The 27,214-nt window shown below is 41.0% G+C and overlaps 1 protein-coding gene across 1 annotated transcript in view; it reads right to left on the bottom strand.

Annotated features, from left to right (window-relative positions):
* fam189a1 (family with sequence similarity 189 member A1) overlaps window positions 1–27,214 on the bottom strand; it is a 78,603-nt gene that overhangs the window by 33,939 nt on the left and 17,450 nt on the right. The window contains exon 2 of the mRNA XM_053428493.1: window positions 6,797–6,853. Coding sequence (XP_053284468.1) covers window positions 6,797–6,853 — 57 coding nt within the window. The remainder of the gene's footprint in view (window positions 1–6,796; window positions 6,854–27,214) is intronic.

The following is a 27,214-nucleotide window of genomic DNA, read 5'->3' as shown; positions in this document are numbered from 1 at the left end:
ACACCTCATTACACAGTTGTAAATTGTTTTGCTTGAAAGGAAATGACAGAGAGAAAAGTCAGAAGGACATGAGGAAGATTAAGAATTGTCTGTCTGGGGCCAAACACCTGGGGGCTGATGCAAAGTGTTTGTCTCCTCATAGCTGAGACAGACCGAAACACAGACAGACCCTGGTTGCCACAGAGGACCAGAGGCTGCTAATGGGCTAATTTCACTCCTAATTAGAGAATGAATTTGTCCATTTAGTTCTGCAGGAAAAATGCTCATCTATGTGAGGGCTAAATTGGGCTGACAGACCCAGCGCTACTGATGCACGGCTTATTGATGATTCTGTTAATTGGATGGAAAAAAAAACTATTTCTCGCAGACGTTGTGTAGATTTGATTCGTTGTTGTTCTACTGCTTGGTTATGAATCTTCATCCCACAAGCGTAGAGATATTTCCCCGTCGCAATCAGTCAGTTTGCCATCTCTCTCTCTCTCGCTCTCTCTCGCTCTCTCTCGCTCTCGCACTTACAGTATATTTATGGGCTGTCAGGGTCGCAGGCTGTCACAGAGAGCACCTCGTAAACCCTTTCACCAATGTCCCGCTGGCCCTGCTGTAGTTATGTGATCGTAATAGAAAGTCTACAGTTATGATGATGCTGTTAGTGATTTGTGTGCATAGTTAGTGAGATATCTGGAGGTGTGGAGAGCATAGATGTGTTTGTGTTTATATGATGATTATAGTTTTAAAAAGTGAACCTGCTGCCCTATGTGTGTGTGTGTGTGTGTGTGTGTGTGTGTGTGTGTGTGTGTCACAAGCAGACAACAGGGTGGAGGGCTAAACAAATTTCCTCTGGATTTATCCCCAGGAAACCTTCAGACATCAGTGTGTCGCTGAAGCCGTGCTGTAAATCACACACTCTTCCAAAGTAAACAGCCACACACACATTTGTCAAATTAAGTTCAACCAGTGGGGACGAGACACTCAGACACACCTCATGCATAACTAATATTTCCCGGCTGCCAGATAGTCATGAGCACAAACCTGCATCCATTCCATAGTGTCACAACACATCCATCATTTTCTGTTTTCTCTAAACATGACACAAGGAAAACAACAAGGCCAAGGTCCACAAACAAAACACAGGCTCCAGACAGAATCACGACAATTGCTAAATCTAATTGTATATAAGTATAATCTGATAAGGTCCTCAACTGCAGAGTATGACAAGAGTGGCGTCTGTGGTGTTATGACGTGGATGTTGATACAACTTAGCAAGGTGAGGCGATGTGACTCTTTGACAAAACTTAACTTCCAAACTGTATAACATTACCAATGGAAATTCGCCTACTTCAATTTTTCCATTTAAGAAAGGGAAATAATACATTGCACATTAGTAGTAGTAGTCATGGAGATGCTGTTCTTTTACAAGAAAATGCTGAGTTGGAAACGCATTCATTAAATTTGAATACAAGCAGGTATGAAGGGGCGTGTGTCTTTTGTACCATACGTCCTTCGACTTTAAAAGGAAACTAGTGAGAACAACAAAGACAGTTGAGGCTTCCTGAGACAGAAACTGTTTACTGCAGAATAACTGTGTTGTTTCCCCGCAGGGCAAACAAGGACTCTCTACCCTCCAACTCTGTCTCTGTCTGTCTTCCTCTCTCGAAACACATAATCCATCACAGTCACAAACAGCAGACTGCAGGTAGTCTTGTCTTTCTCCTGGCACTGAGTGATACAGAGTAAATCTGCGGTGGCATTAATGCAGCAGACTAGACTGGATGGAAAACTGCAGTGTTTATTAGCGGTTTAAGATAAGGAGGAAGAGCAGGATTTGCTTCAAAACATGAACACGGTGCGTTTTTCTATTCCACAATATACAGTATCGATAAATCTTTCACGGGGAGTTAAGTACAGAGAAAGTTTGGGGTCAACAGACTTTCATATTCAACACATCTTCTCTCTCCACAATGTGTGCACCTGTCTTTCCACTCAGGCTTACACACAACTCCTGTCTCCTCTCCAGCCATCCAAACATTGGACTCAGCATCACAAGTCGACATGACAGCAACGTGTCGGAGCCGGAGATGTTTTACACGCCTTCTTCTCTGTCTCACCTTTTCTATTAATAACCCATGTCTCTCTAAAACTTCAGGATAAATACAACAATGGCAAAATATAGGCAGATTCAAAATCATGTTATGCTGTGTCAAATTATGGAAGGATCATTGAAATAAAATGGCAGCATTTATTTTTTTATTCTATCATAATTGGTGTAGGGTTGCTGAAAGAGCGGTTTATGGTTTAGTCTATAAATTAAAAGAAAACATGCACATCATTGCACAATGAGGAAGTAGAAAAGAAATGAATATTACTTTCTTGCTTGGATTTAGATTTTAAGACTGATGCCACTATAATTCCTGAATACAACAAGCAGAAGCTAGATAGCAGTTAGCTTATCCATCCACCCATCCATCTTCTTCCACTTATCCGAGGTCTGTTCGTGGAGGCACCAGACAATGCAGGGTGTTCCAGACATCTCCCTCCCCAGTTTTCCTTCTCCTCCCAGGGGATCCTGAGGCATTCCCAGTCCAGATGGGATATGTAATCCCTCCAGCATATTCTAGGATGGGCATACCCAGAGAACCTCCAATGGAAAGTGCCCAGGAGGCATCCTGAGCTTTACACTATCAACATGAAAGCGGCTTTACTCCGAGCTCTCTCTGGATGTCCAATCTCTTCACCCTATCTCTCAGACCCTACTGAGAAAACTCGTTTCAGAGGCTTGTATCCACTATCTCCCTCTTGTGGTCACCTAGCCTGGATGCCAGACGAACTTAGCCCCGCCCACAACATTTTGGTCGGGCAGTTCGGTCTGGAGTCGCTCCATTGGGAAAAAATTATGGGGCGTGTTTCAACTGACCAGGAAGTAAAATTCCTCTTCGCTCAATTGGATAGACCTACAACCAATCAGAGCAACGTAGTATGTGACGTATGCTAAGCAACGCATTGTGAGTTATTTACTAACGCCGGGTTCACACCGGACGCTTCAGCGCAGCGCCAAGCCTTAAATAACAGCTGGCTCCCATCCACTCCCATGTTAAAACTTTGTGCCGGTCACACCGGAGGCTGAAGCACCGCGCTGCGCCAAGGCTGCCTCGCGGTGCTTCAGCCTCCGGTGTGACTGGCACAAAGCCGTGCAGCGATCTACTGGATCAACGGGTGATATTATTAGCGCTGCCCGGCGGTTCAGCGTCGCTTCAGTGTCCGTTGTGAACAGCCAAGCGCCGGGGCGATAGGGATTAGCGCGGTGCTTTGGCGTCGCCTCCACGTTCTGTGTTCCTCTTTCAAAATGAATGCGCTGTCGATGTCTTCTAAAACAGACTCAATGGCAGCATCTACACATCTCAGCTCGCCAGCGGCAGGCATGTTTGTTGAAAACGAATTCAACCCGAGGGCACTGTGATGACGTGGTTGATTACGTTACCGTTGATCATCTGTCAATCATCGTATAAAGCCCGCCCTGACAATCTGATTGGCCCGGTCGGGCCATAATTTTTTCATAATTGGCATCCAGGCTAACTCCAGACCGAACTGCCCGACCAAATTGTTGTGGGCGGGGCTAAGTTCGTCTGGCATCCAGGCTAGTGGTCACCCCTCAGAGCCCAAGAAATCAAGAGCTTTGCCTTGTGCCTAAGCTCCTTTTAGGGTACAAAGCTGATGTCACACCAGTCCGCCTGTCCTTCCCCTCAGTCAAAGACCAGACCATGCAATACTTTAACTCAACAAATTACCCCCAACCTGGAAAGAGCAGTCAACCATTTTCTGCCAGAGGGCCATGGCCTCAGACTTTGAGGTGCGTAATATTTGTTTGTTTGAAGGCGGATTTTGTAACAGACAGAACCAGGTTAGTTGTTTACCCCAGTAATTTAGTTAACCAGCTGCTTGTTATTTTTCAGTTTGAAGCAAACAGACATGAGAGAGAGATAAATCATCTAATTTATCTCCTCGAAAAATGTAATTAAATTAATCATATTTCCCAAAGAAGTCAAACTAATCCTTTAAATTATTTGTTTAAAGTTGCTTGATTGACCAACCATCGGTTCAAAACTAGAAGACAATTAAAGTACAAACTTGTAGATGGTACCAATCGAACGGGCGTGAACCCATTAGTTGGGTTGGAGCCTAGTCCAGAGTCTCTACGATTTTCACCAAAAAACATAGACCAAAATAAATATAAGAGTTTTTCACAGATTGGGATTTTTCCCTTCAGAAGGTCTTGGAAGCTCGGGGATGGAGCATAGATTTAAATTACTCCAGAATACGTTACTTTTCACCACTTTCTAATTTTCTGCTAACTTTGGTAATGATTGGAGCACGTTAAAGCCCTCAAAAAGCTTAAATTAATTGCCTGAAAAAAAAAAAAAAAATCCCTCTAAATTCAACAGGGCCTCCCACTGTTCAGTGCTCGGGCCCTGATTAACTTGGAAACACTAACCATTTGGTACTTTTACATGTTAATGTTCTCGAAATAGTTTGAGAATAAATACATAAGTTACCAAAGAAGTTGTTGATTAATCGTCTGTTGATTGAATAATTGAGTATCCAACCAATCCTTTTCTGAACTTAATTGATTCTTCGCGTAAAATCCTTACCTGCCCAGATCACACAGCATTTTCAATTACCCCAGCTAAGCAAACCAAGTCTTTGATGCACATACTTAAACGGTTTGGAGAATCTCCAGTTATTACGGATCACGATTCAGAGCATGGCCGCCCACAGTTGGCAGATGGGTTGGTGCAGCATTGCCAGCCGGTGTATTAGTCACCTGCCAGTCAGAACTGGGTCCAGGCCAGAAATGGAAAAGCTGTCATGTCAGGACTGAACGTTAGATGCTACAATAACGGTCATAAAAAGCAGCCCAGATATTAGACCACTCTGAAGACAGAGAGCAGCGGCTGTGGACTGACACCGCTGTGTCTCTGCTGGCAAGGACCCTTCCAGCTAATAAGTCAAGCTCTTTAAGGAATGAAAGGTAAGAGGATTTAAATCTTTTACAGTGCACAACGTGTGACCAATTTCCACTGACACCTTGGCGATGGGATATTTCCTCTGATCCCTAAGAGCCAAAATGATTCACATCTCTTCCTCTGGTGCAACATTACAGGAGAGGGAGAGGGTGAGGATGGTATATGTGAGGCAGGGAAGCGAGGTGATAAAACTAAAGGGAGCGAGACAAGTAATATGCAGTAAGGGGGGAGGGGGACACATGATGTGGTGAGGCTGCAGAAATTACATGAGATTATTTATGGCATTAGGAGAGCATGAAAGAGAATTGGGCAGGGGCTGGTAGTTCATGATTTACCCCCAGTCCTCTTCTCTGCTTTGAAAGGACAGAATCACTGAGAGATACATGGAGAGAGATAGATCTGAGTGGAAAAACATTAATTAAAGTATTTTATTATTTCTGAAACCTATATGTTCCTGAATTAACCCAGGCTGATCTTCTGGTATTCCTTAGAAATGACACAAAGCCGAAAATTGCTTTAAGCTTTATTCTTATAATAAGTTCCCCCCATGTATTAGGCCTGAGTGCTTTGTCGTACCCTGAAACCACTCCGATATAAAGCAAGACTGCATCATTTTATTTTTCACAACGTATTAATCAAGGTATTTATATAGAAAGTAACAAATTGACTCCTATTTTGCGTTTTAAGAACAAATCATATTTATTCAAATGTTCAGGACTTGCTCTCAAATTTAATAGATGTCTAGTTATTTAAGAGTGAATCCCAGATGTCTTCAGCAGCAGACACCTTGATACATGTCTTATAACAACTATAAAAGAACATTGTTGGTGAAGATGAATAATTAATCAGTCGAAGCAATGAGTTTGAGTCAGAGGAAGCCTCAGCCAACTATTTGCAATTATTTAAACATTCGATCTAATGTTAAACTGAACTAAATGAATAACCAATATTTGAACAGAGTGAAACGTCATTGTGTATCATCAATTTGCAACTTAATGTTGTATGATACTTGTATGAGATTTACAGTTGTAATAAGTTTTGTTTTTGTTTCCTTTTCTGTAAATTTCTACTTATTCAAGCATTTCTTACATGATGAATTTATCCCATTAATCAGTGTTGATCAATGTCGTTGAACTAATTCATTCTTGTTTTGCGTGGACCCACAACCAAACAAAGGTGCCTTCGTGAATGAGATGCCTTGACAACTTTAACACAAGTCCCAAGTTACATCACAAACCATATACAAGCAAATCCCCTTCACATTATTACATTTATTTACCTTTGAGGTAAAAACTTTTACTTGTAATAGTTTGGGCCAAGCTCCAACATCGTATGGTCTGAGTTCAGACCATGCTGCTAAACGGCAGCACAAAGCTTTCAATCCAGAATGATGCTATTTGGGTTTGAATGATTTTTCATCAATGCAGACAGATACAGGAAAACTGAGAAGTGAAAAGACTTTGACCAGTTCAGCGGCCGAGTAAACACAGTAAATGGGAGATTTGACTTAAGGATTTTTATCTCAACCTGAACAAGCACAGAGGTTAACACACAGTTACAGTGTCTATGGCTGTTACAAAAGTGTGTGTCAGAATTGGTGCTATTATGTAGTGTCTATATGCACATATGGTCATAAACTGGATTGAGTAAGTAGCGTCTTGTGCGTCATCACATCTCCATCGCTCCCATCATCCGACTAAAAGACTCTTGTTCAGCTGTCACTGCTTAGTTCAAGTTTATCAGAGAAGTGTGAGTGTGGGTGTTCAGAGGAAACTCACCACAAGAGAGAGCGGCCTCTTCCATGACACCACTCCGATGAGTCCAGAGAGCAACACCTAGAAAAAAACAAGAAAGAAGCTGTTAGAGCCGAGTTAGACGATAGATTGCGTGGAAACGGAAACGGACAAAATGCATTACCCTAACCATACTGCTTTTACTTTTGGGCCTACTTTGGGCCAGTTTACCTTTTCATAAAATCACTGTAGTCATCCAGTTTATAAGCTGTGATCGGGGAAATTAGGAGATCTCTCTGAAAAGAGGTTTGATGTTTGCAGGAACATGAGCAGTCAGATGATCGTACATCTTCTAAATCCTCTGATTGACACATGGCCATTGGCTGTGGCAGCTGTCACCCTTTGAAATAGATTTAAACCAACGATCTAATGACACATGTACATGTATTCTAGGTTAACCATCTGTGGATCTCCTTCATGCCAGTGGGATGTTACATCATCGACTCCAGACTGAATGGATTGACGGGAAATGTTATACAGGCATTTATGCTCTGCTCAGGATAAACTGTAAAGACTCTGGTGTTCACATTTCATATCGTGTCACCATGGGGTCAACATTTGCCTTCGTCTCTGACTTTGTTTTATGATCAATAGCTGCAAAACTGACGACATCCCTATCATCTGTTGTCTATTCCTCAGCAGTAAATAACAAATGATCACCTACTAACAACACAGCTTATTTTCCCTATATCTTGGAACCAATGGATGTGATCTTGTACTTTGAGGTGATAATAACAGTAAACTGAATGCAGTGAGCTTTTCTAAATCTATAATGTACATAAATGTGATGGCACGTTTTAATACAGTTTACAAGGATGTTAAAAGCGTGTTCCTAGCTTCTGTGATCCACTCCTCAAACAACCTGATCCTCTATACAGTAAACGGTACTGACATCTCTGTTGGCTGCCAGGGACTGAAATGATCTGATAGTCCACACGTTGGTCCCGGTGAGACTTCAGGATACTCTAGATACACTTGTTTGTTTATTCTATCTTTTTGATAGATGACAGATGTATTTTGAATGTGGTACAAATCATAGATATTTAGAGTCACCACATGGGCCAGATTTTGGCAAGTGAATAAGAGGATTGTAGGAATTGGCTCCCTCATAATTTGTTAATTGCCGGAAGCTTGATTAAGTAAGAAAATCACACTGAGAATGAGATGTGCGTGACAAAAATTACAGGCACACACACATATATATATATATATATATAAATATATGCAGTCTTTACTTCCCTCTAATATATTTTTAACTTATCAAGTACTTCTCCCTCGGTAACACAAACTATATGTGTTATTTTAAGGAAGTAACTCTAAACAGCAGCTCATTTCTAATGAGATACCTGATTAAATTTATATTTGAGAAAACACCCATTGGTTTTCACAGCATGCCTCACTCTGGGTGTGGTGTTGCATTTTTACAGTTCTGGCTCCTATAGGTGTGAATTCCTGTGTGTGTGTGTGTGTGTGTGTGTGTGTGTGTGTGTGTTTGTGTGTGTGTTTGTATGTGTGTGAACAAAGGGGAATCATAGCCTCCAGTGCTCTATTCCTCCATGGTCGCTCTCTGCCTTTCATTCTTCTTCACCCTCCATTAAACACCAACATGCTCTCGCCATTTCCCCCTCTTCTTGCCCCCCCTCTTTCCTTCTTCTCTCCACTTCATGTCTACCTTCCTCCTTTCTGTCATCTTTCCCTTTGCAATTTCTCCCCAAACCACACTTCCTCTCTGTATCTCTTGCTTCTGCTCGGCGCCCACACACTCACAGCATATCTCTGCTCTCACACACTCGTTTTCACTACTCCCTATCCAACGCTCTTGTTTCTGTTTCCCTCTTTCTCTTGTTAATCTTTCACTTCTTCCGTCACCTTGATACTCACAGGAGCTGGCGAAGGGGGTGTCAGTATTTCATTTGAGGGCGCACACACACACACACACACACACACACACACACACACGCAGACACACACACAGAGACACACACACAAAGCCACCGGTAAAGCAGTTATGATGCAATTAAAAGGCGACCAAAATGAAATGTTTCATTACCAAACAGTGGAGATTTCTCTGAGTTTGAACATTGTTGGGATCAAAATATATATCAACAAAACAAATAATATTTAACAAGTGTTTTGGACAACAATGGAGCTGCATATTATACTATACTGTAAGCTGTATAATAAATTGAACTGAGACTTTGTCCAGGTTCTGCTTTTGTGAATTGCTTTATTTCTTCTTAAAATTGGACTTACTCAGTTCTTTGATGTGAAAGAACTCATTGTCATTATTAGTTGCAGTCGTGCTGATACCAGAATAAAGACTGTAGCCCACTGAGTACAATTATGTCACTGTCCAGCTCTGTCGGAGACAATCTGTAGCCATTCTCATCAATGTGCAAATGTCTCCTCTTCCTCTACACAAGCTGTCTGCTTTTTGCTAACATACACTATTAGTGGAATGTAGTCACACAAATTAAAACATAGTGTCCAGTGCAGTTAATTAAAGAAAAGAGTAATGATCTAAAAACTAGTGAGTTTCTTAATAACAAGTAGCTGCATATGCTTCAAATTTCCTGTGGATGTTGGAACTGAGACAGAGATCTGCAACCAGAGGCATCTGTCTGGCAGTATCTCTGTGCACCACATTCAAGTAAACATATGTTTCACACAGATAAATCACAGAAATACAATAAACATATTTACATCTAAATAAAAAAAGCATGTGAAAGTGTAATTCCAAACGCACAGCGACTTTATTTTAGATTTCATTGCTTTGTCGTCTGTGTGTGTTGCTGCTACAAACTGCATCAGGCAGCAGGAGAGGGGGCTTGTGTTCCTGCAGGTTCCTGCACTCACACTCTGCACACTGGTGTCACACTGCGACAAGTCCAGGGACGCTGTGTTACTATTACCAGGCTCTCACTCTCTGTGCTTGCTGCTGTTAGAGAGCAAATACACAAAGGCTGTATCGAGGTCATATCCTAATTTAGTTCCTGGTTATTTGTCCAAATATGTCAGTCTCAGGGGTTTTCATTAATCCGCATTGTAAGGAAACTGAACTCATGTAATAATTTTTCAGGGAATTTAAATCATTCAGTTTACTCAGTTTATAAACTCAACATGAGGCGGTTTTATCCGGAAACGCAAAACAGGACATGATGAGGCTTCTGTTAAAAGGAACAGAACAGAAATCTTCTAGTAAAGCATCTTACGTGACGGTTTGCATGAAGTCCCAAGGGGTCAAATCTTGTGCTGACATATTTAACCCAAAACTTCGAAAAATTATTTCATGTTTTATATTGTAATTCTTATGGCATTGATGTGGAAGTGTGGTGCAGGTGTTGTACTGGACCCTGCATTCTTTTCTATCATTATGTGAGTAGGTATAAAGAAACATATTTAAAATTCAAGTGCACGTTTCCCTCAGCCATGGCACATTGTCGCAGCTATCAAGGATGAAATCAGACATAACACACATACACACACACACGCACACACACACACACACACACACACACACACAGTTGAGTCATCCAGTCTCACTGCAGCAGTGACAACATTTCTCTCTTTGTCTGATCCTGCCTTTTTTCTCTTTCCATCATTCCTGTCCCTCCATTGTGCTCTGCATTGTGTATGTGTCCCTGCGTACGTGTGAAAGCCAATGTGTGTGTGTGTGTGTGTATGTGTGTGTGTGTGTGTATGTGTGTGTGTGTGTGTGTGTGTGTGTGTGTGTGTGTGTGTGTGTGAAATGATGTGAGACCAGAGACCACGTGATAGATTTACTGGTTGTCAGTCACTGGTGGCTTTACCACTTGGCTGCTCCCAGAAAAGGATTAAAATGCAATACTTAGCAGCATTAGTCACTGAAACCTGGTTAACACACACACACACACACACACACACACACACACACACACACACACACACACACACACACACACACACACACACACACACACACACACACGCACACACACACACACACACACACACACACATCCTCTAAAACAATGAAAAAAAAGCTGATGAATGTTTGAATGGGTGCATATTTGCTGGTATTTATAATCTGTAGAAAAAGCTCAGTAAAAGCAAAGTAAAAACTACAGAAAACAGAAAACAGAGCAACAAAGTAAGTTATGAAGCTATACATTAATACATACAGGATCTTTCTTTAGAAACATCCACCCTGATAATATGGTCTTAGCACCGTCAGGTATACAAACAGCTTTCAGTCAGTCTATGAGATATCTTGATGTGGTATAATATGTGAGATTAAATAAAGCCGAGAGAATATTTGAATTCATTAATAGGTTGGAAAATTCCACGAGCTAAAAGACTAAACATAGAAAATGGAAAATAGAAGAAAATCTTGAGGAAGTAAAGTTTCGGGTCAAGTATACTTTTCAGGCAAGCCTGAACGCTAAATATTTGATCGCAGAAAGTTTAATGTTGACAGATACAGAGTCTTGTTCAGAAACAGTCAGAGCCACTGTCACTGTTCGATGATATTTAACATCCAATGTATGATAGCAGTTAACAGTAGGATGATCAGATCATTTGGCAGATCAGCTTAAAGGGGAATTCTGGTACTTGAACAACCCAATTCTTAAGAGACTTGAAAGTGAGACGTTGAGCGAGACATGTCTGTAGCCAGACTCGTAGCAAAGACCCATGATAACATAATGAGCCTATATCAGAATTCTATCCCCAAAAAAGTATTAAAGGCCATTAGTGGACTGTCGCAGTTGCCCCATAAGATTACATTGTAATCTGCCAGCCAAGGCGATCAACTGGACCGATTCCTAAAGTTATTTTCCTCCAACATTTATATACAAGGCCCAAGTTGAAAAATACTGGAATTTAAGTCACACACCACCGATGGAAAACAACTTTAAAATGTCCTACGACGTGATAAAGTGAATATGTATTCATCTTAAAGGGGCAACTCTTCAGGACTAATGTGAAAAATGTGAGGATTTTCTCTGTGTGTATATTACTGTGTGCTTAAACATTCAATACACTTGCATGCAGATCCAAAAGGAAACACACCCCCACACACACACACACACACACACACACACATTGAGTACAGACAAGTGTAAATGGAGCAGGGAGATAAAAGCTAGGGTTGGCTTTAGACAGCGGTGGATCAGAGCAGCCAGTGTCACAGCCATGAAAGAATGTAATACTTTGATATTCTACTAACACCTACATGCACAGCCCTACAGAGCTGACATTTCACCAGAAAGCAATTAATACACACAAAAACCTATAATTCAAGTTTTTACAGATCAGCGACTTTTTGCAAAGTCAGTGTGAAAAGGTTGAACTCAAACTGCTTCATGACAGACAAAAGGCACGAGAGCCCTTCAGGGTCTGTGGATGGAAGAAGCCCACTAAGAGATAAAGTATGTGAAGCTGCCACAGCAAATTCCATACACATAATACGTTCACAACACAATGCACAACTTCAGTATACAAGCAAGTGCCTATAAAAGTGTAAAGAGTAAAAGTCCTTTGATATTTGCTACAGACATTTTTTCAAATTGGAATGGCAGATGGTTACGTCTTAAATCAAACAAGCAGCATCAAATTTCACACACAGTTTCCCGATGAACCGATGTCCAGTAGATTTATGCACAGAATAGATTAAATGTATGCACTATAATTCTTTATTGAACATTATTTGTATTAGTTTAATTGTGTCTTGTATCCATTGATTGATCCTTACATCCACAGTGAAGTCTTTATAACAGACAGCAGTGGAGTTGTGTATTTCTCCGTACCAGTGATTAGAAATAAAAAGATACGCAAGAGATGAAACCGCCACGAATTCGACCTAAATCAAAGTCTTGACCTATTCTTATTCATTTATGCATGGCACCAATCAAAGGAGCCATTACTGGGATTGAGGGTTTAGAAAAACCGGCCGTTTTTCAAACATCATCGCAGCCAAGATGGATGGAGCCAGCGTGGTTGCCGTGGTTACCACAGGCCATTTTCCAGGATCCATAATGACTTCCCATCAGCTGAGAGCAGCAGGGACCCTCGCCGGCTCAGACAGGCTCATGTACGAGAAGATGCACAAGAACCTCATACACACTAATGTGCTACAGGAACCCTGGTTAACACAGTCAAATGGAACACTGCACTCCGGACAGAAACCTCTCTGACACACACGTTACACACAAACCCTCTGAGTGTCGATTCCTCTCCTGTTCTTCTCTCTCAAGTGAAACTGCTCGTTTTTACTCTCCAACTTTTGCTTTTGATCGGACAAGAGAAGAAAGTGTTTCTGCTCTGCAGCGTCTTAGCACAAATTAGTCCGACACTAGGAATTGACTTCTAGTACGTCATTCAGTAAAAACCGAGCAATACATTACTGAGCTTCTCTGCTCTCTTTCCACTGTGAGATGTCTTAGGCCCTTTGACCAATCGTTTTTGGAGCAGTTTACTGAAAGAACAACATGTTCTCTTCGGCTTTTGACTGTCCTTAGTTGTTTCTTATTCTTTTTTCTTTAGCCTTTCATCTAGTATTTGATTTAATTGTATATATCATGTTTGCATCTCTTAGTTTGTATGTATCATATAGCCCTTTTGTCAACTCTGGTTGTTTTAAATTTCCAAAAATTTACTTGTCCTAGACCTGGGAGCCTGGAAAGTTCAGGGTCAACAAAAGCAGAGACGTACTTGTTTCGGCAAGATGTTAATTTGTAAGCATGTGTGTGTCTGTGTGCTGTATGTGTGTGTACGTGACCCCCACTCAAAGACAAATGAAGGTGAACTGTAGCATCAGGGGAGCTGATCTCCTGACGTGTGTGTGTCTGAGTATGTGTGGCAATTTCAGCCATAACCTTCAATCTACATTTGCTGGCCAAGAATGAGCAGCAAAATGTGTGTGTGTGTGTGTGTGTGTGTGTGTGTGTGTGTGTGTGTGTGTGTGTGTGTGTCCTTCTCTATATATTAATGTATACAATCAGTGTTTGTTTATCCTCGTTGTTTTCAAGCTGTTCCAACAACACGCAGCAGTCCTCCTCCACGTTCTCCTTCTTCTTCCCTCTCATCCATTTCTTACAGTATTCCCTTCTCTCTCCACCCACCCCCTGCTTCTCCGTCCTAACCCCTCCCCCCACATTGTGTATCATCATCCCTCCACTTGCAGCTCGGCAGCACCTCACCGCCGTTACCATGGAAACAGGGGGACAACAGCAGGTCGGATGCTGCCGCTGCCTGGGGGCGTGGCACCGTGGCAACCTTTCACTCCTCTCCTTTGACTCATGGTCGTCTCCAGCACCTCGGCTGAATCCATGAACTGAGACAGATACATGCCTCTGAATGGGAACCAGTCGGTTTTACAGTTACACCAGTGAGAGCTATATTACACCTATCAGCATTGCTCGGCTGCAGCCATAGCAACGAGACCCTAGGTCTACCCGACATGAACTGGATAATAATAATCTTTCCATACAACATGTACAAGGTTCTGTTAATTAAAGATAAAAGCTTTAAGTTTATTTGAATCATTTGTGTTTGGCCAGTAGACATTTTGCCCCTGGTTGCTTGGTTGTCGCTCAAGTCGACGCTGCTCTGAGCTTCATTCTCAAATCCTGAGTTTGTTAAGCAGGTCTGTCAAAGCCAGTGAGAGAAAGATTCATATTGTTCAAACTAAACCTGATGGTGAGCACAGAGGAGAAATGTTAGTCTCACATCTTTTAACTAACAGTACAAACCACAACCATCATCTGTATAAGGACATCTTCTAAAGTCTGGTACACTTACTTCACATTTGCATATTTGCAAAATGTGAACTGTGTATCCATTACATCGTGCATTACTACAGATATTATGACTTAAGTACACAAAGTGTAATAAAGCACAACCATTGGGTAAGAAACTAAAGTCAGATTTACACAATGAACAAAACAGAAGTGTGTTTGAGGGCAAACCAAAACAATCATAACATGATTGCAGACAAATAAGATTAATCTTTTATGTTTATGTTTCTTTTGAAATGCTATTTGTTAAGGCCTTTGCAAAATATTATATTATAAATAAAGTCATCTTAAAATCATTGTGTGATTTAACTGCAACCTGTCTAAAGGCTAATAACTTGACTTTGGCTTTTTGGAACCACAGATCTTATGTTGCAATCTCTCAATAACGTGATTGTTCTAAGACTGATTTGTTCTTAAAGCTGTTGCTGCAGTTGCTTGTACAGAGTACATGGGCGAAAATGGGAACAATATTCTGCCAAGGCCCAACAGTCCTGCAAATGTAATCAGGCAGTTTCATAAACTCACACATATCAGTCCTGTAAATCTTTTAAATTTTTTAAATCTAGACCCATCGATGAATCATTGGTAAATTGGTGAAAAGGCCAATCTCGCAAAGTGAAATTGTCTTTTCTGGATCCGCCCCCTGATCCGAATGCACACAGAGTTTCAATGGGTTCTTTCCTGACCCACAACACATCCTTACACAAAGGTCCCAGTTTGTGTTATACAGTAGTTGTTGTGTAATCTTACTAACAAACAAACAGTGATGAAAGCAACCTCCTTGGTGGAAGTTAAATACAAAGTTTTAAAAGGTTGAGAGAAAGACTTCACGGTGCAGCTTTACAGAGAGATCGAGTGTATTTAACACACAGATTACTTAGTTTATGAAATCCCACTCATGTCCTTTGGGCTCGTCTGTATCATATGTATTGTCAACAGCAGAGGTATCAACAACTTGAGATGACAATCATGCTTTGCTTACTGATGTAAGATTCCTGATCAGTCTTCTTGCTACAAAACGTTCATTTCAGACCAAGTGATTGAAGCAATAAAGGAGAAGCCGGTGAGGGTGAAACACTCGTGATCTGTTTCTGTGCATCACAAGCATCATTGGTTGAGAGTGAGCGGAGAGAAGAAAAGAGACAGAGAGGCAACAGGGAAACGAGAGGAGAGGCTGCTCAATGACTCTCTCTGGCTTCTCTTCCTGATTTAGATCATCATCCGAATCTCTATCTTGCGCAGAGGCCAATCACACATGCATGAACACACACACACACACACACACACACACACACTTCTCATTTCAGAGGAGCTTCTTCGATTGTGCAACAAATGAACGTGTGCATGAAAAAAAGGAAAAGATCCACCGATTTTTCCTTTCAATTATCTGGATATGTTTGCTCAGTGGGAGCCGACTGCATCACTGGAATGAAATTCAACGCTTGACTGAGTCTGATACGTCCGGCAGTTAAATCTTCACAGCAGAGAAAATCAACGGGAAGACACAACAAATTTACACGGACAGGATGTAAACACTTCACCGATTTAAAATTACGAACTACATTTAAATGATGGACAGATGATAACATGTCTCTTTCCTCTCCTGATGGTGTGATGCATTGCTCGGCTGCAGAGAAAGATCTGTTCTTCATGCTTCGCGCTGACTGCCAGTTATGAGTTTCTATAGTTCATCAATCTGGTAGACAATAAATCCCTCAAGGTTCACATAAAACCGATTCCTATGCATAAAAATGAGGCTGAATTGAATTATATCATTCCATTTCCTATTTATAAGGATTTTTTACAACAGTCGCTGTTGGAAATGTCAAACCAGGTTCATGGGCATAAGTGAGACAAAAGAAGACAAAGGTAAAATCATTTGTAAGTACTGATTTGCATGGATATGAAACCGCAGCCTCATGCCGGGATCAGACACAGTATATCAGCCCGGATATACCCCAACCCGGAAGATGCAGGTTGGCCTGTGGGTTTGAAAAGGATCAGTGGACACTGGGTGCGTCAATCGATTGTTCTTTCTCATCAGGGGTGGTATAATGGACGACAAGTGATGCCACATCTGGGAAGCCGCACAATAACTAACAGGAAGATCAGCGTGTTCGATTTTATTTCACCTTCCACTGTGACGTTGACCAATAGGAGCACAATCGAGAACTGATTTGGTTGGTGCTGCAAAGTGGAATTTTTTAACTTTTCAGAGCACAAGACAACTAACTTCATACACACCACTTCGGACACCGTGTTTTTTGACAACCTTGTTTCTGGAAGTCAGTCTTGAGCATTTCCTTTCTGGTGACGTCATCCACGTCATAAAAGATGCAAGACAGTGATTGGTCAGGGAGCATCGTGTGGTCCGTCCTGTCTCTCAACCACAACACAGCAATCATTTATGACTATAATTTACTTATTTGACACAGTGCCGGTCTTAAGGCCTGTTTATGCTGCCTTCACCTACGAAAATGATGTGTCCGTTTCAAATTGTGTTTGCCAAACTTCCATGCGTTCTTTATGTTGGCATGTTTAAAAGCAATGCATCCAGCAGAGGACAGCGAGGCAAGATTTTCTGACATCAAACACGTCAGTGGTGGAGGTTGTGATGATGTACATTGTAAGAAAGTGTGCCCGGCTGAAAAACATCAAACAGTCTGTAGATTGTTGTCAACTCACAAAGTCTGTCCTCAAAAAGATAGTTGAACTTTCTTCCTCATGAATAATGGTCGTCTCTCTTGAACTATTAACAGAGCTGCCCCCCACAGTTTCCTGGGGTACTGCTCAGTTTTGTCTGTATCGTCCATAAGCTTTCAGAAGACGTGCACAAATAAAGATAACATTTATGCTGAGTATGGAGAGAGGGTGCCATAAATTCCATATTCAAATCTAACCTTAAGCATAAATGAGCCTTTAAAAGACAAAAATATCCTGTAGTCTGACCCAAAGTTCTGACGAGCACGTCGGGTCCGCAGCGATCATAATTCAGGAGTGAAGGGCTGCAGCGTTTGATGGTGTGCGGCAGCCACACATCCATCCTACAGCTGCAGGGACACCGACAGCTGAATCAGGCTTTCAGTCCCGGGCTGACAGGATAATCTCGCCCTGCAGCCAACCAGAATTGACAGGAGAGCGTGGCGGACGGAGAGAGTCTGTGCTTGTGTGTTGAGTTGGGGATTGTTGGGTGTGTAATTTGTATCATCTCATCTGCAAGTAAATGTTTGCCTCAGTGTGGTGGCTGCAGGTTTTTATAAATCTTTTAATAATAGAGATATAATAATATAATGTGGATTTCCACCTTGAATTTATCTTTACCCAGAGTTCACAGTAGTTTAGAGGAACAAAGAGAGAAAAAGCTTTTATGAGAGAAAAGAGAAAAGCAGCACCTAAATGCTTCTAGTGATTTGCAATTTTTTCATGAAGTTCGATGAATTATTCTCAGGAAAACCAAGACAACTGTTGAAAAACATCTATCTCACAATGTTAAAGAAGTGAAAAAACAATCCTGGATTTACAGATTTAACAAAAAAAATGTATCTTTCTCCCTATTTTTCTTTTATATTCAGAATTCAACCTATATAATTTAGTGATTATTTCGTTTGGGATTAATAAATTAAATGTGTTGCGTTTGTAAATGATAAGACTGGATTACATTCCGTCTGATGTAATGCAAACTCTTCACGCAGTAATGAGACTGTCTCCATGACACACCGTACATCATTGTCAGGGACGTTGGGAGAGCTTGATGGCTCCACAGCCGCAAACTCTGCAAGTCATTAAGACAAACTAAGAAAATCACTTAACTGTCATTCACAAGGAGGCGGCCGCGCGACTCTTTCAAGTCAAGAAGCAATTAACGCTGAGAAAGGCCTCTGCGAACGATTACGGCCTCAAGCTTCATGCAGAGCCTTGTAATTTCCCCAACCACACACACACACACACACACACACACTCACATAGACGACAGACGACAGATCTCCCTGAAATACGAGTTCACTGTCTGAGTGTCACCAACCGTGATCTAGAGGAGAATTTAATTTGGGGGACAGTTAAAAGGACGGCTGGTGGGTTTCAGTATTCCTGCTGCAGAGCGAACACATCCAAATAGTGATGACTGCTCTGAACTGAAGCAGCTGGCATCCGCTGGTTTGCACAATCCTGATTAAAGCAACAGGCTTTAATGCCACTGAGACTGTGATCAGCTAACCAGGCCTTTATGAGCACACGTGTGGTGTATTGGTCCCACTGCATTAAAGAGAAATCAACTACACTGTAGAAACTAACACTTGAAAATGCTAAGATTATTATGATCTTTAGATTAAATGAAAAAAAAACATTCAATGACTATGATAAATTATTTGCTTCAAATTGAACTTAATTCTGAATGAATGGTTAAACACAACATTATGTTTTGATCAGACTGAACCAGGCTAAAAACAGGGTCTACAGAGCAATTCTGCAGGGGTATTCGCAATGAGTGGTTGTGCGTTCATGTGTTGTCAGGATAATCTGAAAAGCGAGTTCCCAACTGGGAAAATTCCAATGAACACCATCTTAAGGCAGGACAACAACTCGAGTTACATGAATTGCAGAGTTGCTGATGTTATCGGATAAAAACCTATAAACAAGACCTAAAGCCACGCTTTTAACCAAGTCCTTTTGAATTATTCATATGTTGTCACACCTGATCCCTTCTATCTGCTCTCCATTTTTATACAAATGTGGGAAGAAGGTTTCAATTGTTTAAATGCTCTGAACACATGAAATCAACACATATTGTTTAGAGCATCCATGTTTTTTCACATTGAAAGCAAATGAAAACTCCAGTCGGAACATTGACTCGCTACATGGGAGTGTCTAGTGATCATTTCTGCACAGGATTCTTCTCTCACCGAGGGAAAATTAACGCCCTGAAGATGAGTGATGAGCCTGAGTATATACACAATCTGTCTCTGCAGTGATCACACATTTGTACACCAGTGTAGGGGATTCTCCTCAAAACTATTCATTATTTCCAGTGTATGAACTTTTAGAAAAGTAGACCAAAATTGCTCTGTGTCAACACCAGCCTCTCTTTTACATCAGCCATTGTGAGTTTGCTTATCTGTAGTTCTTTTGGTCTTCTTTTATAAAAAGAGCAATTTCATGGTAGTTTAAATTTTTCCAGTGAAGTTTTGTCTAACAGCCACTGGGTGATGTTCTCACTTACATGTCGACCAGGCGCTCGGGGGTAAAAACAGTTCATGTGATGCAACACTACACAATCTTTGAAGAGAGTGGAAGAGACAGGCGACAGCGCCCACAAGGACTTCACTGTAGCAAGAATAAAGTCTTGATATACAGTAGCACCTTTTTCTTTTTGGATAATGAGAGCTCGAAGGTTACAGCTTGAAAACATCCAGTTAAACCTCAGCTTCAACCTCAAACTGATCCTGAATCACTACCTACTTCTCTATTGTTCATTAGATTACAGCTGCTATGGGCTTCCATGTCACACATCTTTAAAGCTCTGTCAGTTGCTGTGTATTTCACAGTATTTTACATGGAGTCATATAAAAGCCTGCAGGAGTTGGTGGAGCCCAAACAGGGCTAAGAGAGAGGGAGTATTGGAGTGATTCCAAATGAATGCTAACAGGTTGCTCTGTAATCTACTAATCAGCAAATTGGAACTCAACATGAAATAGAGAATAAAATGAATGATGCTTCTATTCTCTAAGCCTGACAGGCATGACCAGGTTCATATTCTCCTCCCCCTCTATATAAAACATCCAAAGGGCTTAATTCATGGTTAGCTTCTTTGTTTTCCACTATAGCAGCACAGATGGATGAGCAGATGGATGCACATCGATTATGTTTTATTACTCTATATTGACTTGCGTCACAGCCAACCAATCATCTGTTAGAATCGCACAGTGCACATACATCAAGCTTGATGTCGCACCAAATGTATTAGATCCATGTCCCACACTCTGGCTTTTAATATAATTAGATTAGAGGAATCACACTGGGATGTTGCCTTAAAAGACAAAACAGAGTCATCCAGGAACTATGAGATAAACCTGCACAGGATTCATTCATTTTTGTAAAAAGACATAAATGTTTTAGTTCAAGATTCAAACCAGCAATTAACATTACAAAAGAACAATAATGACAAAGAGCAGAGAGAATGAATGTATAGAAACATTGTGTTTAAACTGCCAACTCTGTGATGGGGGTGTGAACTGTTTCCCAGCCCTCTAATTACCAGAGTAGATGCATGACAACACCAGAGAAAAGCATTCATCACAACTAATGATGAATACTATTTGATCCCAGTTGTCCATTCAGCGCATTCATCATTTAATCAAAGCATAAAAACCATGAATGACTCCGAACCCACTGAAGATCAACAGTTTGGCCGAGTCCGATTTCCACTCAAGAATACACAGTTCAGATGTGATTATGCAGCGTATCACACCTCAAGACAAAGGCTGAAGATGAACGTCACAGCGCTGGATTCTGTGACTGCAAATGAAATTACTGCCACTCTTCATTATTTCTAGATTTGATCCACTGGGATGTGAAAGCTATATATGCACTTGTAAAGGTGTGACATTGTGTTTGAATATAAATTTCTTTAGAGAATTACTTTTTTCTTCTAGCATCTTGCTCAGTTTTAATTTTTTACTAAGAAATATATCCCTTGAGAAAGCTGCTCCATCATATTGCTTTGAGGATGCCCTGAAGGCTCCATCTCTCTCCAAGCATTACGATTTATGGTTTCTGCTCAGGGGCAGTTTTTAGCAAGATCTATGAACCAGAAAAGCATTTTGGCAAATTTGTACAGCCACTTCATCTTACACTCCATAAATGTAATCAGTATACATGGATATCAACAAAAAACATTTACTGGATACATATCCAGATAAATATGTACAGTAAGTGCATGGGAAGATGACATGAGGTGGAAATAAGTGGGTAACAGTAACGCTGAAATCACACGTTCAGTTGCATTTATGTTTGACATGTGGACGTGTCTCACACTAGATGCTGGCATGATCATCACAACAACAACAATCACAGTTTCATGCTTGGCCCACAACACAGCCAGCTTTCTTGCTAAGATGCCATGCAATGCTACAGAGAAGTAACATATACCAGGTTCACCTGCTGCTTGTATCCTCTTTTTGCAATAACATGATTTGATTAGGCTTGACTTGACTGTTTGTTTAAACCTGATTTGATTGGGTGCTGCTTCGATGGCCACGTGAAAAGTTGAGTTCGGCTCCACTTCTGCAACGCAACAGAACCACAATGGAGTTTGGCAACGCATGCCGTCCCCCCATTCAAAGTGAATGAGCAGTGTTTCTGTTGATGCCTCCAATGCAAACGTGCAAGTCATGCATAAAGGATGTGAAATGACAATTGGTAGAAAGAATACAAATTATCATATGGTGTCATTTATTTTTGCATAATATTTACACACAAAAAACATTAAGAAATTACAATGTGAAATTATTTGAAATATAGACTAGTGAGCATTGCTGTTGTTTCTAAAGAGTAAGACACTGGGTTAAGCCTTGGTATGATGTTAAACTCATTCCTCGTTAATCCTCATTGTAATTAAAGTTTTGTTTGTTAGCCCATTAATCATCATACTAACGCCATTATATATAAAGTATTTAACCCCTTTTCTTCAAAGTACACTGTATTTTGTAGTAATAATTTTCCTCCCCTGATGGCAAGGGATTATTTCATTCTCCCCTCTCTCAGTCCCAGACCAGCCCACGGTCCAGCGCCAAAGGTTTTACTTATTTAAATGAGTTGTTTACTTTGTTACTGATGAAGACGCTGCTGTATGTGAAGTCAGCATTATTGCTGGCACTGAGCCTAGTTGTGCTTTGTTTGCCCCTCGTTTTGTAATTTCACGGCCGTGTGATTAACTTTCAAGGGCATTCCTGACCCAATTAATTTCCTCTCCAAAACACCTGCAATAAGCATCAGTCGATGCATAAGGTACAAGTCAGCTGACTTAGGTGCACGCTCTGAATTCCAGAGCATTTCAATCTCCTCATCTCTGTAAACACCTTCCTGCTAATGGAAAGAAAACACGGTAGACTACAGCTGCACTGATGATAAATTATATAAATCCTACCTACGGGACCGTTACACAGTACAAAACCTGGTATTATGAACTGCATTTCAGCAACTGTCATTCTCCACAACAAATGAAGGAACAAATGAGCACCCACACCTTCATAAATATTAATAAAGGATAGTCACCCACACATTACTCATTAGCATATAACAATAATTGCTGAAATAACAGCTCAGAATCTACTAAGTGAAGATTCACTCTTTTTAAAATTTGGTCAAAAAGTCACAATATGAAGAATGAACAAGGTATAGATCATTTCTATGATTTGGGTAGTTTTTCCGACCCGGCCCTAAAGGGGCTTGTTCTGTAGACCGATCCAGAGTCACTCACTCACTCACTCACACAGAGAGAACCTAGCGTTGTGCGATGGACCAACACAAACCTAAACCCCCCTCAATTTATCAAAGTGGCCCCACAAATCAATGTGGATTACTTTGGGAGAAAGTGCTGCTCATGTGGCAGTGCATTTCCATTACCACACAACAATATTGGCCTTTTGGGAGGCTGCGGTAATTTTGTCTATTGATCAAATCGCAGGCAAAGATCACATCACCGTGTCTTCGTTTAGGCAATAACTCAAATACAAGGGAAAAAGGCAAAACCATCATCTGGATAACAACATATAAACAAGACGCGCACACACACACACAGGTCAAAGAATCCCTTCCCTGTAGAGGTCAGACCAGTCTCAGGTAACATAATGTCAAATAATAAAGGGATTATCCCTGTAATCCAAATGGTGAACACCTCCACTTTAGCAGTGGGTGTCACCTTGTCTGATGTCACAGACTTTGAAGCTTCAAACCGTCAGTGAAATTCAGATAAGCCGACCAATCTGAATGTGTACAGTTTTAAGCATTTAACAAGTTGTTCCACTGATTCACTTTTCTGTCCGATGCGATCAACCGCGTTTTCTGAAAGCTTACAGATATGCAGACGGAGCAGTACGATTGGAAATCATGGGGGGAGCCGTGTTTTTTGAGGAGAGACTTAGCGAGTTATTATCTATATGATGTTAAGGTACCTGGGGAAAGCGACTAACAGCTGCTTTTGCGTCTTTCTTAAGAGGTATGATTTGTCGGAAACTCTCGCCTCTGTGCTGCCCTCTAGTGGATACATTGCTTGACAACCAGGCCAGTATAATGGACTCTGAAGTATGTGGGCGATGACGGTGGCATCGTTTGAAACGGACATCTCTCTTTTCGTGGGTAAAGGTAGCATAAATTAACCTTTAAAAATAGAAGATTCGACACCACTCACATATCTGTTCATTCAACATGAAGCTAAAGCCAAACAGCTAGTTAGCTTAGCTTAGCACAAAAACAATGAAAAAGTGATAAGGGGTTAAAAAGGCTTTTTAAACTCACATTATATATTTTTGGTTTAACAGAGGAAGAATTTAGAAAAATAAAGCTGGTCTCAATTCATGCTTCTACCAAAGACTCATATTTCCATTATCTTGTGTTCTTTGTATGAAAAACCTGCTTTAATTCGACAAAACCCCAGAATCAAATACGTTTCAGCAAAAATATTCTTCACCTTGATACTTCCTTCTCTGACACAAAAACAACACAACAGACTTTTTGTGAATGCCAATACTCAATGTTTAACTTGACTAAGAGCGAGGAGAGGCCGTTCTTCAGAAATCACTGCACAACCCTGAGTTAAACAAGTCAAGGCCACATGAGGAGAATCAATGCTTCGAGCTGTCGCACTTTAGACCTGCTGGTTGTCAGTAATACTCGTCAGAATGTAAATTAAATCTAGCCTGGTTGCTCACTTGAGAGCAGATCTCAAATGTTGTTGCCCAAGATAAACAGCAAGCTACTGGGAATTGAGAAAGAAAAAAAAAAGCTGCTGTGGTGTTTCAGCTGACCTTGGAAAGTGGCACAGCGGGGAGTGTGAGAGAAAGATTCACACTGTGAGGGTAAAATACTGATAATGGGATTCTGGTCAACACTTCTTACGCTCTCCTTTTATTCATCTTACACATTTCCGTCCACCTTTAATGAGTTTAACAATTGAAATAATAGTTTGGGAAAGGGCTTTAAGAAGACCTGTGCTCCAACCAGTCTACCAGTGTGTCTCAGCATCTTGTCAGACATGTTTAGGGGACTGATATCTATGAGTGTTGGAAATGTGTTGCTGATTCAAATGGTAAAAAACTAAAACCAATTAATTTAAATGTGGCTCATAAGGGGAATGTTGGAGGTATGCGCTCAACTGTGTGCAATTGAAGTGTGTTAATTATTAGGCCCATAAAATGTCAGACAATAGTGACTCATTATTTAACAAAGGCCACATTGAGATATTTAATTAGTTTGGTCCATCGATTACTCAAAAACAAACAAATCCTTTTATATTAAACAAAGAGAAAAGAAAAGTCACTGTCAGTCATATTTGAGAAGCAAATTTAAATTATTAAACAAACTTTGGAAGTTAAAGTTGTCATGCTATTGCTTAGACGTGTTTCTATTCCTGTTAAGATGGTGAGAATGAAAAAAGGATGGAGAAAGAAACAAAAGCAGCAAATCAGACAAACAAACCTGTGAGACACACACAACACAGATGAACACACAATGTCGTGATAGCAGCTTAGATCAATGGTATTTAACTGTCAGGACTGAACAGAGATTTGTCGCATGCACCGGAGCAGCGACTCACATTTAATTTGTCCTTCAGAGGAAGACGAGACTGCAGGGCTGAACAGACCAAAGCCAATTAGCTTTAGCTCGTCCCCTTTGGATTCGTCCACTGTAGCAACATGACTCCTGCACAACTTGTTAATCCTTTCTCCTCTGCTTTTAGTTAATCAATCAGCGAAATGAAAATGAGAAATGTAAAACGCTGAGCTCTTAAACCACATTTACGACATGTTGTGAGCACCATCACATCTAAAGTAACATCGAAATAAATTCCTGTATTAATACAAAACTGATCAATTCAGCTCATTCTATAGAACTATAGTTAGTTTGCACATCATATAACAGATTTTTCTTACTGTGACACAGACCAATGACGTTGCACTGCCAAACAGAGTGTCAGATCAGAAATCACCTTCATGTGTCGAGGACGTGGACCCAGCAACACGCCCGAGTACTAAAGGTTCAACTCTTCTCTGCCTTCCTCTGAAGCTGTGACATTTTGATCCGATCCTCACTTGTCAGGTTTCAAAGCCCTGCTGCCTCCGTGTTGGAAGCCCACAGGTTCATCAGAGTCACACTGGTGTCTACTTTCATTTGACCCACTCATGAAGCACATTGTTGAAGATTTCTGTGAAAAATCCTGATGAGCTTCAATGAGTTTCTACTGCTGTTTGAATACATACAATGTGATTACAGTCAGCCTTAGCACCATCAGAGCAATCTCCGGTTTTAACTCCTACATGAATTCATTTGAACCTCAGTTGCACTCCACATTTTCTTAACCGCAGTTAGAAAAACTAATGAGTTTGGGTTGATAAAGTGGTTCTGAGAGCGCAACGTCTCTCCATCTATTATCTTTAATCTTCAGCTAGCATCAATCACATGGTTTTATATGTTGGAAGTTCACCAACATGTATGATATAAGTTTTTCTACCTGATTCAATTTGTTTTGCCACAACGGTTGATTAAGTTCAAAGCAAGAAAATTTACTTTTACATTCAAAAAACACATTTTTGTGAAAAAACATACTTTCCACAGCACCAGCACCAACTTCTCCTTCATGACAAGGGGGGAATGGGAGGGGCTTGAAAACATAATGGTCAAATGACCACAAATGTGTTCCGTGGCCTAGATACAGGGGGTGTCTCACATTACCCGATGTCTCACAATACCCCGCTCTCCCCTACACTTGTCAAACAGTGATTTTGTCCTCTAGAAGCAGCTAAAGACAGAGCTACAGAGACATGGCCAGACTCATTACTCCAACAACTGCAGCTGTAATTGACTTCAGGCAAAACAATTCACTTCCGCTAATAGGCGTCGCACTTCTCATAATCTTTGTGTTGTTCTTGTGCTTTCATATTTCCTGTTCACCTTGTGGCGAGCCTCTTGTCACACTGATCATCATGCGCTACAAGCTGCTGCCGATCTTTCTTACTCACTCCTTCTTCCCCATGAAGCTCTGTCAGCGGCGACAGAGAGAAACACACACAAACGTCCCCAATCCCCTCAACTCTTTAAAATGGTGCTGACTGGCAACACGCCATAGTAGCAGCCTCTTGTTGCCATGGTTACCAGTCTTGACGACGACCTGATCAAAGTCGACATTGGACATGCTGGTTCCACAATCACCGAGCACTTTATTAAGAACACCTGTACGCCTGCTCTTTCCGTGCAATTACAGACTGGTTGGACTGTTTCTGAAAATGAGCTATGATTTTCTCACACAACATCCTCCAGAGCTTTAACTCAGTGTGGTGCAAAAAGACTAAATAAACCACCCAGTGTTCAGTAGTTCTGAGGAGAGAGACACCTCGTTGAGAAAAGGTAAGAGGACGGT

The sequence above is a fragment of the Pleuronectes platessa genome, chromosome 1 (assembly GCF_947347685.1).
Source record: "Pleuronectes platessa chromosome 1, fPlePla1.1, whole genome shotgun sequence".
NCBI classification, from domain to species: Eukaryota; Metazoa; Chordata; class Actinopteri; order Pleuronectiformes; family Pleuronectidae; genus Pleuronectes; species Pleuronectes platessa.
The sequence above is the reverse complement of the archived record's forward strand: the minus strand, read 5'-3'. Positions and strand labels throughout refer to the sequence as shown.